The sequence below is a fragment of the Ascaphus truei genome, chromosome 2 (genome assembly GCF_040206685.1).
Source record: "Ascaphus truei isolate aAscTru1 chromosome 2, aAscTru1.hap1, whole genome shotgun sequence".
In the NCBI taxonomy this organism is placed as follows: domain Eukaryota; kingdom Metazoa; phylum Chordata; class Amphibia; order Anura; family Ascaphidae; genus Ascaphus; species Ascaphus truei.
Genome location: NC_134484.1, coordinates 365579432 through 365594986, shown reverse-complemented (window position 1 = coordinate 365594986; position 15555 = coordinate 365579432). Strand labels below are relative to the sequence as shown.

The window sequence follows — 15555 nt, the reverse complement described above, 5'->3', positions numbered from 1 at the left end:
TTCTTCTTTTATGATTCCAGAGTACTGCAACCCATGCGGAGCCGAGCACTTCAGCTAGTACTATCTGTACCCAGTGTAACATACACCGGTCTAGCAGATCTTAAAGGTTATTCATTAAACATTACTCTTTGTTTTCACCCCTTCCTGCATTTCCTTTCTGTCTCTTGTCCCAGTTTCCCAGCCTTACTACCTCCTTTATCATGCCCTGCTCCTCTTTTCACTCACTCCTCCCCTCTCTTTGCACTTCATGCTTTACTGTGTCTGTTCCTCTCTGTGTCTGCACACTACACTTTCTCCTTTCCTACTCATCTCATCTGTCTCCTCTTCTCCTTGCTGTCTCTCTGTTTTCTCCTACTCACCTTGCTGTTTCTCCTTTCCTCTCTTTGCACTCCCTCCTGCTCCATGTGCACACTGCTCTCCATTCCTTCCTGTGCAGTCAGAAAACATTTTTTTGTGTGTAAATGATGATAAAAGTTTTTTTTTTCATTTACAACAGTTCTTTGCTACCTTTCTTCAACCAGTTTTAAATTCAGGTGCAAATATTTTCACCAGTCCAAATTCCTTTATTGTGTACACTAAGCTCTTTTGTGGCACCATATTAAATTAGTAGAACAGGTTGCATTTTTTTTAATTACAGGTTTGAGGAGGGGGTCTACAGACCGGAACTGTGTTCATTTCAGCTCAGAGGAGCCCCTGCTTCCAAAGATACATCCCTAGTATGTGCTGCCGGTATCTCTGGGAAGTTTAAATGTCCCGGTCACTCTGGCTAATAGGAAAAAAAGATGTCACAGTTTCCTATTGACCCACGGCACATTATTTTAGGCACACAGTTTCTAACTGCAGAGATACCGGCACCACTACAGAGGTAATTATCTCTGAAAGCAAAGGGCCCCTAGAAATTAACTCAATTCAGCCCCGGAGGCCCCTTGCTTCAATCCTGTAATAATCATAATAATAGTTAAAATTTAATGCAGAATGCTGCTTTTAAAGCTTGAGTAAGCCTAACATGCTCAACAAAGCTCTAAGAAGACCACATCAACTGTATTACCTTTGTCTCAATTTCTACTTCCCCCCCCCCCAAAGAATTCCAAACTGACAATTATAGAATTGTGTTATACAAAAGGTATTCTGAATATTACCCCTTAATTAACTTTGAAGTAGCTTCCCCATTATTTATGTCAGGCTTGGTGGTCTGCAGTTTCCCGGTTCTGATCTATATTAGCTCACTTTTTAAATATAGGCACCACATCTGCTTTTATCCAGGGTATTTAGCCACTTTAGGAAGGAAACTGAGTATATTGTTGCTTCTCAAAAATCGGATAATGGTCTCCCTCGGAACTCACCTTGCCTTACTAATTCTGGACCAATTGGCAGATATAGTCATCTGTTCTTGCAGCCCCAAAAAGCGGTGTGCTCTCTTTTTGCTATTGTTTTGAAGTGATTTCATGACCTTTTTGCTGCTGGGTTGCTATTGACATTTGAAAAAGATTTCTCATGGGGAGTAAAGAAAATTATTTGTCATTTCAGCTGCATACAGCATTAAGTTGAAGCTGGAACTTTAAAATGCCCATATTGAGTAAAGTAGTGCATCAAGTTTATATACTGTATATTCAGGAATTTCCCATTTCCAATAACTCGGCATAAAGTCTGAACTTGACTGTCGCATTCCCATGTCCTATATCGTATAGATTAATCTGGTTTGCTGTGGTTTTAGGTTATTTTCTTCTTCTTTAGCTAATTGTTATATTAAAAATGATTTGAGCCATATTCTATTGTCAGTCTCCTGTTGCCACACACATGCATACTGATACATCTGCAACATAGAACCTAATTTACCAGGCAGTTATTCTTATAATGGGATTTGTAATATGAATCCGACATATTTTACTTAACTGTATATTATCAGGCTTTAATCAAAACAAAACTATTGTATGTAGCAGGAATTATTTTCATTGTTGTAGCAACATCTGCATTGTAAGGCTGCGGCCACGCTAGCGCTGAGCATGCTGACCACGCGGTGCTTGCTGGTGGTAGTTTCGTCAAGTGAAATTGTCCCGTCCCAGCTCATGCGGTGTGCGCGGGCACGGACGCTCACCCACATTTGGCGCTTGCGTAAACAAAAAAAAGAGACTTTCAACTGTGCTCAACTTACCCACAATGCTCCCCCGCGTACGCTTGTGAAATAGCGTGGACACCCGGCGCTCATGCTTGGAGAACTGGTGACGTCACCGCTCTCAAGCAGGAGCGCGGTCAGCGCTAGCGTGGCCGCAGCCTAAGTTTTGCATTGCATGAGCTCTGTAATTTCCACAAATGTTGTTTTCATTTGAATTTCAATGCACTGTATTCTGTTTTGCAGCTTTACCATCCAAATATTGTGCGATACTATAGAACCTTTCTAGAAAGTAAGTAATACGCATATCTTAACACACATACTGTACAGTAACTGTGTTTTCTTAAAATCCAAGCTTATTATTATTAAAAAAAATGTTTATAGAATAAATAATATAATATTATTATTAAAGAAATAACCTTTTCATCTTACTTAAAGGGGCACTCTGAACATCTTTGTAATTTTTACACCAACTGTATGTACAGTAACAGTGTTTCCCCAACGCGATCTCAGATAGGGGCCATTACAGGATGTATGGTGCATATACCTGCTGGCAACAGGAGGGTTGAGTTGTCCGCCGATGGTAGTGGGGACACAGGAACAGGCTTCTGGGGTTCATACCCCAGATATCTCTTTAGCAGTGCACCGCCTCCATCTGCCGTAGACTCCAGGAACTGAAGATGATCGTCCAGGGTAGAACTTATTACCTCTCCCCCCAGTAAGGTCATGCACCAGGCAGGAGGTATATAACAACAGGAACTAATTATTCACTCTCAGCTCTCACTGAACGATGGTCCCTGGACCATCACTACAGGCCAAGGGCACCCACAGCCATCCTAGCCGTTCCCCACCTCCCTAGCGGAGGCAGAGGTATGGTCCACACTCACTCTCCCCCAGAGGGAAGAGAACATGGGAAGGCCCCAATCTCAGGCTCCCATTTGTGTGACCTGCCTTCCTCAGAGGGGAAGGAACAACCACTAACTTTAGGGCGGACCTGCCCTTAAGTACAGCCAGGAGGAGGGCACCCCGTTGTGCCAGCTACAACAGGATGTACCACCCCCTGCTGCACTCAAGTGCAGTACCAAGTGGAAGGGGGAAAACCCCATACCAACTACTGGCAACCTGATTGTACCAGGGTTTACTGCCAGCCCAAGGGCAGAATAGTAGCCATCCGGGACCTGACTACACTCTCCCTCTGGTGGATTCCCAACGATCACGCTTGGGTCCTAAATTTTCGGGTACCACCGTCAAATGAAACCTGAACAAAAACAAGATAAAAATGTTCACACAATAGTTGATCACATTTTGATATGCATGATACACATTTCAATGAACATCTTATACAGCTGATATTTGAATATAACAATCAAATGGCTGTGTTGCAAAATTAAGGTCCCTTCCAACTTGGGGAACCTGTTTTCAATAGTAGGGCTCTGGATCAGGTTTTCTTACTAGTGCTCCTGATGCATCAGTGACTATAATGGAATACACTCGTTTTGGGTTTCTTTCTGAAAGGTACTTGTGAAAAGCGTGAATAAATAAGAGTCATCGTCTGAGGATCATTTGCAGGATAACAAATAAGTTTATTGCAGTGTACGGTGCACACGCAGAGGAGAGTTTCACAATAAAACTCTCCCAACGATATGATGGCATACAGGCCTTATTTATACACAAAATACTAAGCCCACGCCCCCTATACGAGGTTGCGTGTGCGTCACTACGTAAGCATATAAGATAAACAAAATATGAACACGAACATATTGAGTTGATTGTATTACTATGAGATTCATATTAGAAATGAAATGACTCAGCTAATATTCCTTATACGGGCCGATGACTTTTACTCTACATACGGGACTTCATGGGCACCTCCCTCGGAATGCGAGACGTTCTGGTTATCTATATTTTATTTTCATAACATTCGCGCTTTTCTCCCCTCTTCAAGGTCTTGTGGCTTAGCTGGACAGCTTAATATCATTTGAAACTTCAGGAGCAGAAAAAGAAAAAAATGTCTTTAAACTAACTTCCATACCCACACTCGTGCAAACAAATAGACATGACAATATGAGGCACCTAAGATGGATGCTGACTTAAAATGGCTGCTTAGATCCCAGTGCTGTTTACGTCAGACCTCCTCCCCTCTTTACATCATATTCTCACTTTGTCAGTTCCCTCCTTTTTTATTCTTAAAACATGCTTTTGAGAATTAAGTTTATGATGTTAGTCCAGGGATACATAGACAGACTCGTATTGTATACTGGGGTGCTCCATCATCTGATACTGTTTGTATGTATACACTGGAGTGAAAGGGAGAGGGCGGTTCCCTCCTGCTCTCATAGTCTCGTATGGCGCGGTGGCCCCCAACATGTCTTTTGGAGTTGAATAACTGTGATCGGCATCTTCTTTCTTCAAGGTACTGCTGTTTCTGGTATCTGCAAAGAGTGGCATCAGATTGGAGGAGGGTGGCACATTTGTGGATCATACCTCTGCAACACGTGACACATATGACAACAAGTAACACCCCCAAACACACCAAAGCATTCATAAGTTTTTGCTCCAAGGGATCTAAGCCATTCACCTAACCCCAGAGGGTCCCATTCCTTCTCATCCCCCTTTCTAAGCCTCTTTTGAATCTCTTCTATTTCATCTAGTTCATGCTGCACATTGCTACACTGATCTTGAATGAAAACACAACATTGTTCTTTAATCAAAGCACATACCCCTCCTTTTGAAGCTAAAACATAGTCTAAAGCAATTCTGTTTTGTAAGGCCATAAATACAAAAAGTATGGGGGAGCACAATAGTTGGAAACAGGCAGTGTTGTAGATCTAGTAATTGCTCTTAAAATAAAGCAGTTATATCCTGAGCGAGTGTGGTAGCTCAGGTGGCTAATGTCTAATTGGAAGGATAAACACACATGAGTTTTTTTGTGTTGGTGAGAAGGTAAAATAAAAATGTGTAACTTACACGGCCTTGTGTAAGCCCAGTCGCATCAAGGTTTCTTTAGGAATCCCGTGGGCTTCTAATGAGGTTTTTCTCCTTGCAGTGTGGGTTCTTCTTCTTGGTATGTAGGCCGCTTGCTTCTATGGTTCAGAGTGTTGCTCCAGGGGGATTTCCTCTCGTGTAAACAGAAAGGAGGATAAGGTTAACACATATACATATATACGTCAATGAGGGGGAGGATGGCGTGTTTATGGACCACCAAAAAGATATATATATTATAATATGGCACTCACACGGGCTAGTGTGAGTGTACTCTTATCTTGGTATCTTGTTCATTTGGGGGTATTGCCCAATCAGTAACAGGTGATGGAAGGGTGGGGTACAAGAGTATAAATTGTAAATATAACACAATACTCACACGGGCCAGTGTGAGTACACACTTCTAGCGGTATCTTTGCTCTTCTGTTCCTGATGTAGCTAATGGTGAAGATGGGGTTAGCACAGATATAAGACACTAAAGTCTGGAGGGTAAAAACTAACTTTAATAAAAAACATGAGAAAAATAAAAACAAAAACAGAAACCAAACGCTTCTATGGGAAGATAAAAGCAAAGGGGGGACAGTGTGGTGTATAGTCGTAGGGGATCTCGCCTTCCGCGTCCGGATGGGGAGCTGCAACTACACCTCTGTCTCCTCTGTGATATGCTGTAGAGTGTTCCAAATAAAAGAGCAACGCGTTTCGTCCAAGTACTGGACTTCCTCAGGCTCTGTAGATGTGGTCCTGCTATTCCCAGCCTCTTTTATGCCAGGTTTAGCCAATCCTGATCGTAGTGTGGTTTCAATTCCGTTTCTCTGGTGCGACGGGACGTCGCCATCTTGTGAGCTGCGCGCGCATCCCATCTTCTATTTGGTCGCGCATGTGTGGTATTCAAACCTTGTTAATGTCCTTATTTATCTCAATAAAGTTCCGTGTTGTTAAAAAAAGGAATGAAATGAAATGAAAGGTGCACATACCCCTCCTTTTGAAGCTAAAACATAGTCTAAAGCAATTCTGTTTTGTAAGGCCATAAGCCTAATCTGAACCTGTTCTTGGTTTAATGATGAAATTAAAAACTGCAAAACTAAGGACACATCCTTCCTGTAAATTGTTATCTGACTAAAAATACATTTTTACACAGGTTTCATTGGTTGATGGAAACACTTGACCCATTAATTGATTCTTGTTCCTAGAGTGTGATACACCCTTTAAAGAGGTTCCCTTAAAAAAATGGGAAAATACAGAAATTATACACATAATACTAAAAACCTTATTTTATGCAAGCAACCTTTCTTTTGGTATGCAGTTGCTAGATAAAGGAAATGGCATCTATCTCTATCATCATATATTTTCAGAATCATCACAACATTCTATTACTGAGAATTGAGGGGGGTTGGTATCGGTGGAAGAGGATGCCTGATCATCACTCCTGCACGCATTATATACATCATTCACTCAGAATATCAGGACAGACAATATCTGCGATGGTCAAAAATTGCTGACGTATGATCCTTTCCTTGTGGCTGACACACGCCCCTGGGTGTCCCCTCCTTTCGGTGGAGATGCAACACACTTCTGGATCAAAGTTTTGCTGCACATGACACATACATAGAGAGTGATGAGTACTGCCAAAACACATACAAGAGCTTTCACAAGCCACGCTTCCAGGAAACCAATCCTCCCATCAAGGCCCAATTGTACACACACCTTAAATTTCTAACTTAAACACACTCTAAAAATAAAAATATTGAGTCTTTGAATACAGAAATGTTCTGATTAAACCGGGCCTCTGCCTGGTATCTTATTTTCCTCGTTGGTTAACGATTAGAGTTTTGACTCGGCAAGACGTTAACTTGATGCGGCTGTGCTTTAGGTGACTTTGGTCTTTGGTGGAGCTGAAATGAGTCTTTACGTGCTTTGGGTCCAGGAAAAGAACTCTGCCACTTTAATTGCTGTATTGGTGGTTAGTATAGGCCTTTTCATCTGGGATGCAGAGCATGCTTGCGTAGGAAATATTTGACTATTAACCCCGTCTCGAGTAGGTGCACTTTCAACTTTGCCTAGCGAGACTCAAAAAATGTATTAGTTGCATAAAAGACTTATTGTTTTATTACCAATAACATGGTCCTTAATTCGTTCCTTTGGACTGCTGATAGTCATAAGTCATCCCATAAGTGTCTCATAGGGAGATAATTTATACCTAGGAATACATTCTTGTATCAATGTGTTTACTCCTGTCTTAGCATCCGCATATAGACAGAGGTATTCCCTATTAATGTTCCTCAAATTAAAACTAAGTAGCCAATGTGAACCTGACTTTGATACCCTCAAAGTTCATAAGACTTGATGCCCCAGCCATTGCCAAACTAATTGCTTCCATAGTTAATTCTATCCTGTCTGCAGGCCATATCCCTAAGACCTAGAAAACTGCCAGAGTTGTCCCAATCTTCAAAAGTGGGGACAAAAAACACTGTCTCAAACTACAGGCCAATCTCTCTTCTCCCAATACTATCCACAGTCATGGATAAAATATTCACTCCCAATTAAGCAATTATTTTACCCATACAAATTTCCCTAGCCAATCCCCATCTGGCTTTTACCCAAACAATCTACTGTAACTATTCTGCTAAAAAGTTGAAATGCCTTGTATATAATGTATACCCTGTTCACTTATGTAACTGCTTTTGCAACTATGTATCCCCTGTATTTAACCCTATGCACAAGACACACCCACAAATGAGAGGTGACTCCCAATTCACCCCTTCCTGGCAAACCCATTCTAGATTACACAGCAATTTTGACAATAACCACTGCTTACGGACACCTTTTGAAAAAATAAATGGTTAAAAGTTATAACATACATCACATATTCAAGTTAATAGACAAATGATTTTGTATAAGACTTGACACTAATTTCTTGCTTTTTATAATCTCTTTGCACAGTGCTGAGCACACGGTCAGCTTTATAATTTTAAAGACACTCTGCATTTGACTAAAGAAAAAAACAATTTTATAAGACTTGTTCCCGGGCAAAAAGCCATCTTGTTTCTGGGCGTTTCGCCAATTGACCCTGAACAGATAAGATAACGGCACACCAGCTTCTTCCTGAAAAATAATAATTATTGGATTAGAACTTTTGCTTAAAGTTTAAATACATGGAGCTTTATCCAGAGCCCTAAGAACTAAATTTTTTATGGCCTCTCAAAAATTCAATAACGCGCTTTTATATAGCTGAGGTTATATAACTTCTTAACACACAAATAGCTCCCACACGCTCATGCTATCTCCCTCCACTCATTTCTTTTTAATGCCTTCTGTTTGAACTTTCATACTTTCACAGACTTCCTTCACTACAAATTTATGCTATCCTGTTTCAATTCTGCCCTTTCTCAAGCTAAACAAACCTACTTCTCTCCATTAATCAACACTCACAAGTCTAACCCTCACTAACTCTTCCTTCATCTCACCTCAGGACTTTTGCTGACTATTTTGAGAAAGAGGTTGAATCCATACACCAGAACATTCCTTCTTTTTCCTCTTATCCTACTTCGCTTCCTGCTTTCCTTGACTCTTTTTCCACTGTATCAGAAGAGAATGTCACCATCACTGTTGATCTCCTCTTCTCCCTCTAATCTGATACATTTCCATTCTCCTTCAAACATGCAACAGTTATACCATGACTCAAAAATAGCAATCTTGACCCTACCTGCCTTTCTAACTACTGACTTTCTTGTATTCTCTTGCTTGCTCCATCTTCTCAACACCCATTCTCTCCTTAACCCTCTACAATCTGACTTCTGCACTGCTCCCTCCACGGAGACAATTCCCACTAAAATAACTGATGACCTATATGCTGCCAAAGACAGAGGTCATTACACTCTGCTCATATCTCCTCTCTCTGAAGCAGTTGCCTCTGTGGACCACACTTTTCTCTTTTCTCTGTACACACTCTCTCTAGGTGACCTACTAACATCTCTTGGGTTTAAATATCACCTCTATGCTGACAACACCCACATTTACTTTTCAACCCCTGACCTTACACCTGCCATACAAACCACAGTTTCTGAATGTCTCTCTCTTATCTCATCCTGGAAGGCCCTCCTTTGCCTTAAACTTAACATGGAAAAAACAGACTTCCTCATACTTCCTCCCAAACCTGACCCTATTATCTCCTTCCACATTACTCTTGAATCTTCCATCCCGTAGCCCAAGCACACTGCTTAGGGGTCACTCCCAACTCCTCTCTCATATTCTCCTCTCATTCAAAACAATTCTATAACTGTCGCTTTTTTCCTCCACAATATCACAAAGATACACCTGTTCCTCTGTTGCTCAACTGTTAAAAACTCTGATTCAGGCCCTCATTCTCTCCCATCTTGATTACCATAATCCCCTGCTATCCCGCCTTCCTGGCTCTCACCTGTCTTCCCTACAATCTATCCCAAACGCTGCTGCCAGAATCACTCTGCTCTTTAAACTCTGATTCTGCGTTTCCCCTCCTGAAATTGCTCTCCTGGCTTCTAATCAAATCCTACTGTCTCTGTACGCTCTCCCTACCTACTAATTAGATGGTAAGCTCCTCAGAGCAGGGACTTCTCTTCCTTAATGTTACTTTTATGTCTGGATCCCTTATTTCATGAACTCTTTTCTACCATTTGCTACCTATATGATTACGACGTGCACCACTCCTGTGAAGCGCTATGCATATTAATGGCGTTATATGCATGAAAACATACAATACAATATATACTTCAAACAATGCTTGTGAGCTTTTACCCGCATATTTAAACACAAAATATTCCCAAGCATATCCTAATCCTATAGAAATAAAATTGAAATGTGTTTTTACTGGTTACGCACAATACAGAATACACAATACAAAAACTTCTCTCATACATAGCCAAACAACATCACAAAAATAACGGACAAATAAAATAAAAACATTTTTCACCTATTACCAAACAATTTCATCCTGCAACTAAATTAATAAAAGTTCCCTTCTCTTTCTTTATTCTCTTAAATAACCTGAATTTAAAACTACTCTGATGCTCCAGAGCTTTTGAGTTAACTTTCGTATCTTTGCCCATTCTTCGCGCTGGAGAAAAAGGTGGGGGCACGATCTGTGCGCTGCTGTTCTGATTCTCTTTCTTGCAGACATTTGAGCAGAAGGAAAAAAGAATACTGTATCTCCTGGTTTTAAAACACTCATCCGTCTGGCCAAAACGAATAAACCTTTCAAACTTTCACCAGTGACAGAGCTAAATATAGGCCCTCTCTTTTCCGCATTCTTTAATCCTTCTATACTTGATGTACACCTTTTAACACCTTTTAAAAATTTAGACTTCATTGTGAGCAAATTATATTCATGTTTTTGTACGTACTTGCAAGTTCTTGGATGGTGATTTGTGTACACATGATACTTAGCATGGTTTATCTTTCACACAGGTAATCATTCAGGAAAAATTCATTAGGGTATCAAATCCGTCTGGCAACTCCATTAAGGGCGCAACAATTTTACTTGCCGGCACCGAAACTTGAGTTTATATCAGGAAATGATTTATAACCACTTATTGCATGTGGGGAAATGGAAGGAAAAGCTTATACGTTTACACCTGATTTCTGAAGCTTCAGCCAGCCGGTCACGCCATGCCTAACTTTAGCCACAAAAAACTCATAAAATCCAAAGATTTATACTGCAACAGAAACACAAAGATTACTGAAAGTTAGAAGGTTCCACTATGAGCCCTTGCGTTCGCATTCTTACGAATAAGAAAAACGGTGCGGCTGCCCATAGGTTCACGCTTCCTTCCATAGTAATTTATTGCAAACAAACTTTTTTCATTGGGGTGGCGTCTTTTTCACTGGGACTTGCATGTGTTTATTGCATTTGAACATGCATGTGTATTTTCATTGGCCAACAAAACATATTTATATTGTCACTTCTTGTTCTCTGTATCCATTCTTTATTATTTTTGCCGGCAGACACACAACCTCTAACGGCAAATTTTGAAAACTTTGGTTTCCCATTATTCTCCTGTTACAGTAATCACATTTAATTGACCTGTACAATACTCCTGATACAATAATCAGCGCAAGCTGATTGCGTACAACTCTTTTGGCATGTTATTGTTCTGATTTTTTCACCAGAACTATTCCCAAGAAAACACTTGAATTACTTCAGTGGGTCCAACCCAGTCCTGATAAACCTTATACTTTTATAACATGGATACAGATAAGACCTTCTAAACATATATCCATAAATAAACTCACTTGGTATGTTAATGACAAGACAGAGCAAATGTACAACCAGGGACCCTTCCTGCTCAGACAACAAAAATATTTATCACAATCCAGGATGGTCTGAACAATCCCTTAACTCACCTTCATCACCAAAACACCAAAACTTTTAACGGGACTCTCACCTTAGTCCCAATAAAACTTAACAACTATTACACTTTAAAATGGATAAGGGAACAGACAAATAAACTTATTTGAAACTGCTAGGTAAACCCGTCAACCCAGATTGAGACACCCTCCAAAACACATCTCTCTACACACCACTCAAAACAACTTTTTAAACTCAGGCTTTCCTCAAAAGGTGCCTTTTACCTTGATTCTTATGAGTGCTCAGGTTTGAGTGACCTAGGAGTGTTTTTTTCAGGTGCTCAGCTTCCGGTATATTTGGGTCCCTATTCGGGCGCCATCTGTAAAAAGCGTGAATAAATAAGAGTCATCGTCTGAGGATCATTTGCAGGATAACAAATAAGTTTATTGCAGTGTACGGTGCACACGCAGAGGAGAGATTCACAATAAAACTCTCTCAACGACAAGATGGCATACAGGCCTTATTTATACACAAAATACTAAGCCCACGCCCCCTATACGAGGTTGCGTGTGCGTCACTACGTAAGCATATAAGATAAACAAAATATGAACATGAACACATTGAGTTGATTGTATTACTATGAGATTCATATTAGAAATGAAATGACTCAGCTAATATTCCTTATAAGGGCCGATGACTTTCACTCTACATACGGGACTTCATGGGCACCTCCCTCGGAATGCGAGACGTTCTGGTTATCTATATTTTATTTTCATAACATTCGCGCTTTTCTCCCCTCTTCAAGGTCTTGTGGCTTAGCTGGACAGCTTAATATCATTTGAAACTTCAGGAGCAGAGAAAGAAAAAAATGTCTTTAAACTAACTTCCATACCCACACTCGTGCAGACAAATAGACATGACAATATGAGGCACCTAAGATGGATGCTGACTTAAAATGGCTGCTTAGATCCCAGTGCTGTTTACGTCAGACCTCCTCCCCTCCTTACATCATATTCTCACTTTGTCAGTTTTCTCACTTTGTCATACTCCACCCTATCCATATACACTGAACGGCCTACTTTCCAGACCCGCACTAAATACGCTATTCTTTCATGCATATTATGAAAAGTACTGCGGCTATGCTCTAGCACGTAAGCCTTTACACCTTCTATTACTCACTGTTCCCGGTTGGCGTCAATTCCCCGCATTAACGGCTCAGGGACATATGGTTACTCGAACCCATGAGATTTCCGGTTCTTCTGTAGAACATGCCGCTCAGCTCAGCTAATCTTAGTGAGCCGGCGACCATCAGTCTGACCTGGCTGAACCCATTTCAATGGTTCTTTAACCGAGGGTACATAATTATCAGAGACATTACCCGTATAATACCTGCCCTAATGTCTGCTTCTCTCCTCCTCATTTCTCGGGCAGCCTCGTCAGGACTAAACACGCCTGTAGCCCACCAATCATCCACTATGGTCTCGGTTTCGAGAAAGAACCTTGTGCGGTCCATAAAGGGTACATATCCCTGAAACCTAGGGTGCCACCATGGTAACAACTCCGCTATTCCCCTTGCTACAGCACACCCTGTGTGTGAGGTAGTGTTGGTGGATGTGGAAACTTCAGACATGACAGACATGGCATAATGACTAACACCACTATTTACACTGCATACATCATCTTCTACACATTTATCATCTATCAACATCTCATTCCCATAAGACCAGTCCTTCCAGTCTGAAGATGGGACAAGAGTCTTAGAGGCGAGCAGGCTCCTCCTTTTTGGAGTATCGTTCTCTTACGGCTCAATCAGCTTCCCTAGGCGGTAACCACCCTGAGACACTTGGGTAGCAGGAGTTCCCTGGTTAGAAGTCCCAGCAAAGGAAGGGCGGCAAGACACCTGGAGACCAGCCAAAATGGTCATAGGTAAAGGGGCCTTGAACATATCAGAGTCCCGAACAGTTACATCCCCAGGACCAGACACTAGGGTTATGCTAACTATCTGCTTGGCAGCAATCAATTTTGGCAGAGGTGTCTGACCTTGCAGATAGTCTCAGTACTGAGCCAGGAAAGCAGGGGTGGGAACATCTGGACACACCGGAGGTCTATTGTCCTTGTTGGCCATCTCGATTGCTTTCTGTTGAGCCCTGCTCTCATACATGGAATGGATAAAAACAGTTCTCAGTACACAAGTGGAAGCAGTATTCACTGGAGCGGGACTTGGATCCATCTCATCCGCCACAGCGGTCACTATCAGCAGGATGTCTTTTCCGGCAAGTTGCACAGGATCCTGGCACTCGTCCAGATCCTTCACCGGAAAGGGGTCGACATCCGGTCGCTGTGTAGAGGTCGAATCTATATCTTGACTTCCGCCACGTGGTCCTCAGGTCCGGAAGGTACCTCCATCGATACTGGTGAGTCTCTGGGTAGGCCTCGGGACACTTCCATGAACGGTGGGCTCATCCGCCTCTCAGGTCTCACGGTCGCATTCATGGGTAAAGGACTCCGCTGTCGTGCAGAATCGTTTGCACCATTCGGTCCATCTCCAGTCTCGGCTGGCATAATCAACAGCGGCCGAAACACCACCGACGATCGGCGGCTACTGGTGTAGGAAGAGGGTAGGGACACATCCGCAGGGGAAAGGCACTGGATAATTTCGGCATCCACAGTGGCTATAGGCAAGGCCTCTCCGGGCTTCTGCGCCTTTGGGAACAGCGGTGCCTCATCACCCCAGGCAGTCACCTTACCCGACATCTCGTGGGCTGGATCCGGTTCACCGACCGTCTCTGGTTCCTCTGCGGGGTCTGGTACTGTCTCAGCCGGCTCAATATTCATCGGGTCACTCGGATACCTTTGGGCCTCATCTCGGGCGCACAGGCACTCTGAAGCCTTCATGGTTGAGGTAGATTGTTTAGCAGCAGTATTGACCAACCAAGTATTGGGGTCAGTCGCTTCTTTCTGGGCGAACTCCGTAGGCCTCAACAACATGGGTTTCAGGAACGGTGCTCCGCAGCGAGCACACTGGGTTCCCCAGACCAGGTCGCCACCTTGGAAGTCACACTTGGGACAGAGGCATCTAAGGTACCTCTTCCCTTCCACCGCTACCACCAAGAGTCCTCCTGGTAGTCGGTAATGGTCGAAATCCATTTCAGCCATTTGTTTCTGAACACACGGGCACAAGAGCAAAGGGTAGCTCACTCCTTTCACTCGCCAAGCTCCAATGAACTGAGGGTGCGGTCCACTGGATCCGGTACCTCCCTTATTCTCCAAAGTCTTTAGGCATTGGCTGATGCCGTGTCCCCTCCCTCTGGTGGATATTAGAGGAGGGGCACTCGGTGACGTTTCAGGGTGTGACTCTGACTCCTGACTGAGCCAGTCACATTGCTTGGGTGGGGTTCTGGCTTTTCGCGCCAAACCCTTGCAGGACTCTGCAACATTGCTTGCAGACCTTTTGCAAGCCTCCCACGCAGTTCCCATTCTCGGCGGGAACCGCCATTTTAGGTGTGCTCACGTGTAGCATTCCCGGGCAGGGGAACCTCTATTTTGAGCACAGTCCATTCACAGGCCACGCAGTGACCGCGATTTCAGCAGGAATCCATTCCTTGTGGTTCCTCACAGCACATACATTAGCAGTCTACAAAGAGTAGGTTGTACCCTAGGCTAGCAAAGCTCCATCTCGATACGCTGTACACGATTTCAACCCATCACAAGCACTCTGTGGTTCCATAGTCTGGCTACTGGCTAGTCATACTGTGGGCATCTTTCAACTGAGGTCTAGGCACCTGGTACATCAGGCACCCCTCCTAAGATACTCCCTATGCAGTACCCTTACACCACCCCAATGGCTGCCATCATCGCCAACCCTCTTCAGGGCTACTTAGAACAGCAATAGCCTTGTATCTCCAGACCATTAACCCAATAGGGCAGTCTAGGCCATCTTCCTTGCGAGGAGCGACATCCCCCTGTACATTAAACCTAGCCTCACTCCTTCAGTTTCAGTACTTGCTCTGGAAGCGTACCTTGTTACTTCCAGCTTTGTTTAGCTGAGAGCCTGTCCTGTATGGTAAACCGATCTCAGCAGTGCTTCCAAATGTAATGGTGTTTCCCCCACCCGATCGCAGATAGGGGCCATTACAAGGTG

At 42.9% G+C, this 15555-nt stretch overlaps 1 protein-coding gene across 6 annotated transcripts in view; it reads left to right on the top strand.

Moving 5' to 3' along the window:
• The window catches only part of NEK10 (NIMA related kinase 10), a 380936-nt gene that overhangs the window by 126559 nt on the left and 238822 nt on the right, over positions 1–15555 (top strand). For all 6 annotated transcript variants that reach the window (XM_075586980.1, XM_075586978.1, XM_075586979.1 and 3 more), the window contains one exon: positions 2357–2402. In XM_075586980.1, coding sequence (XP_075443095.1) covers positions 2357–2402 — 46 coding nt within the window. The remainder of the gene's footprint in view (positions 1–2356; positions 2403–15555) is intronic.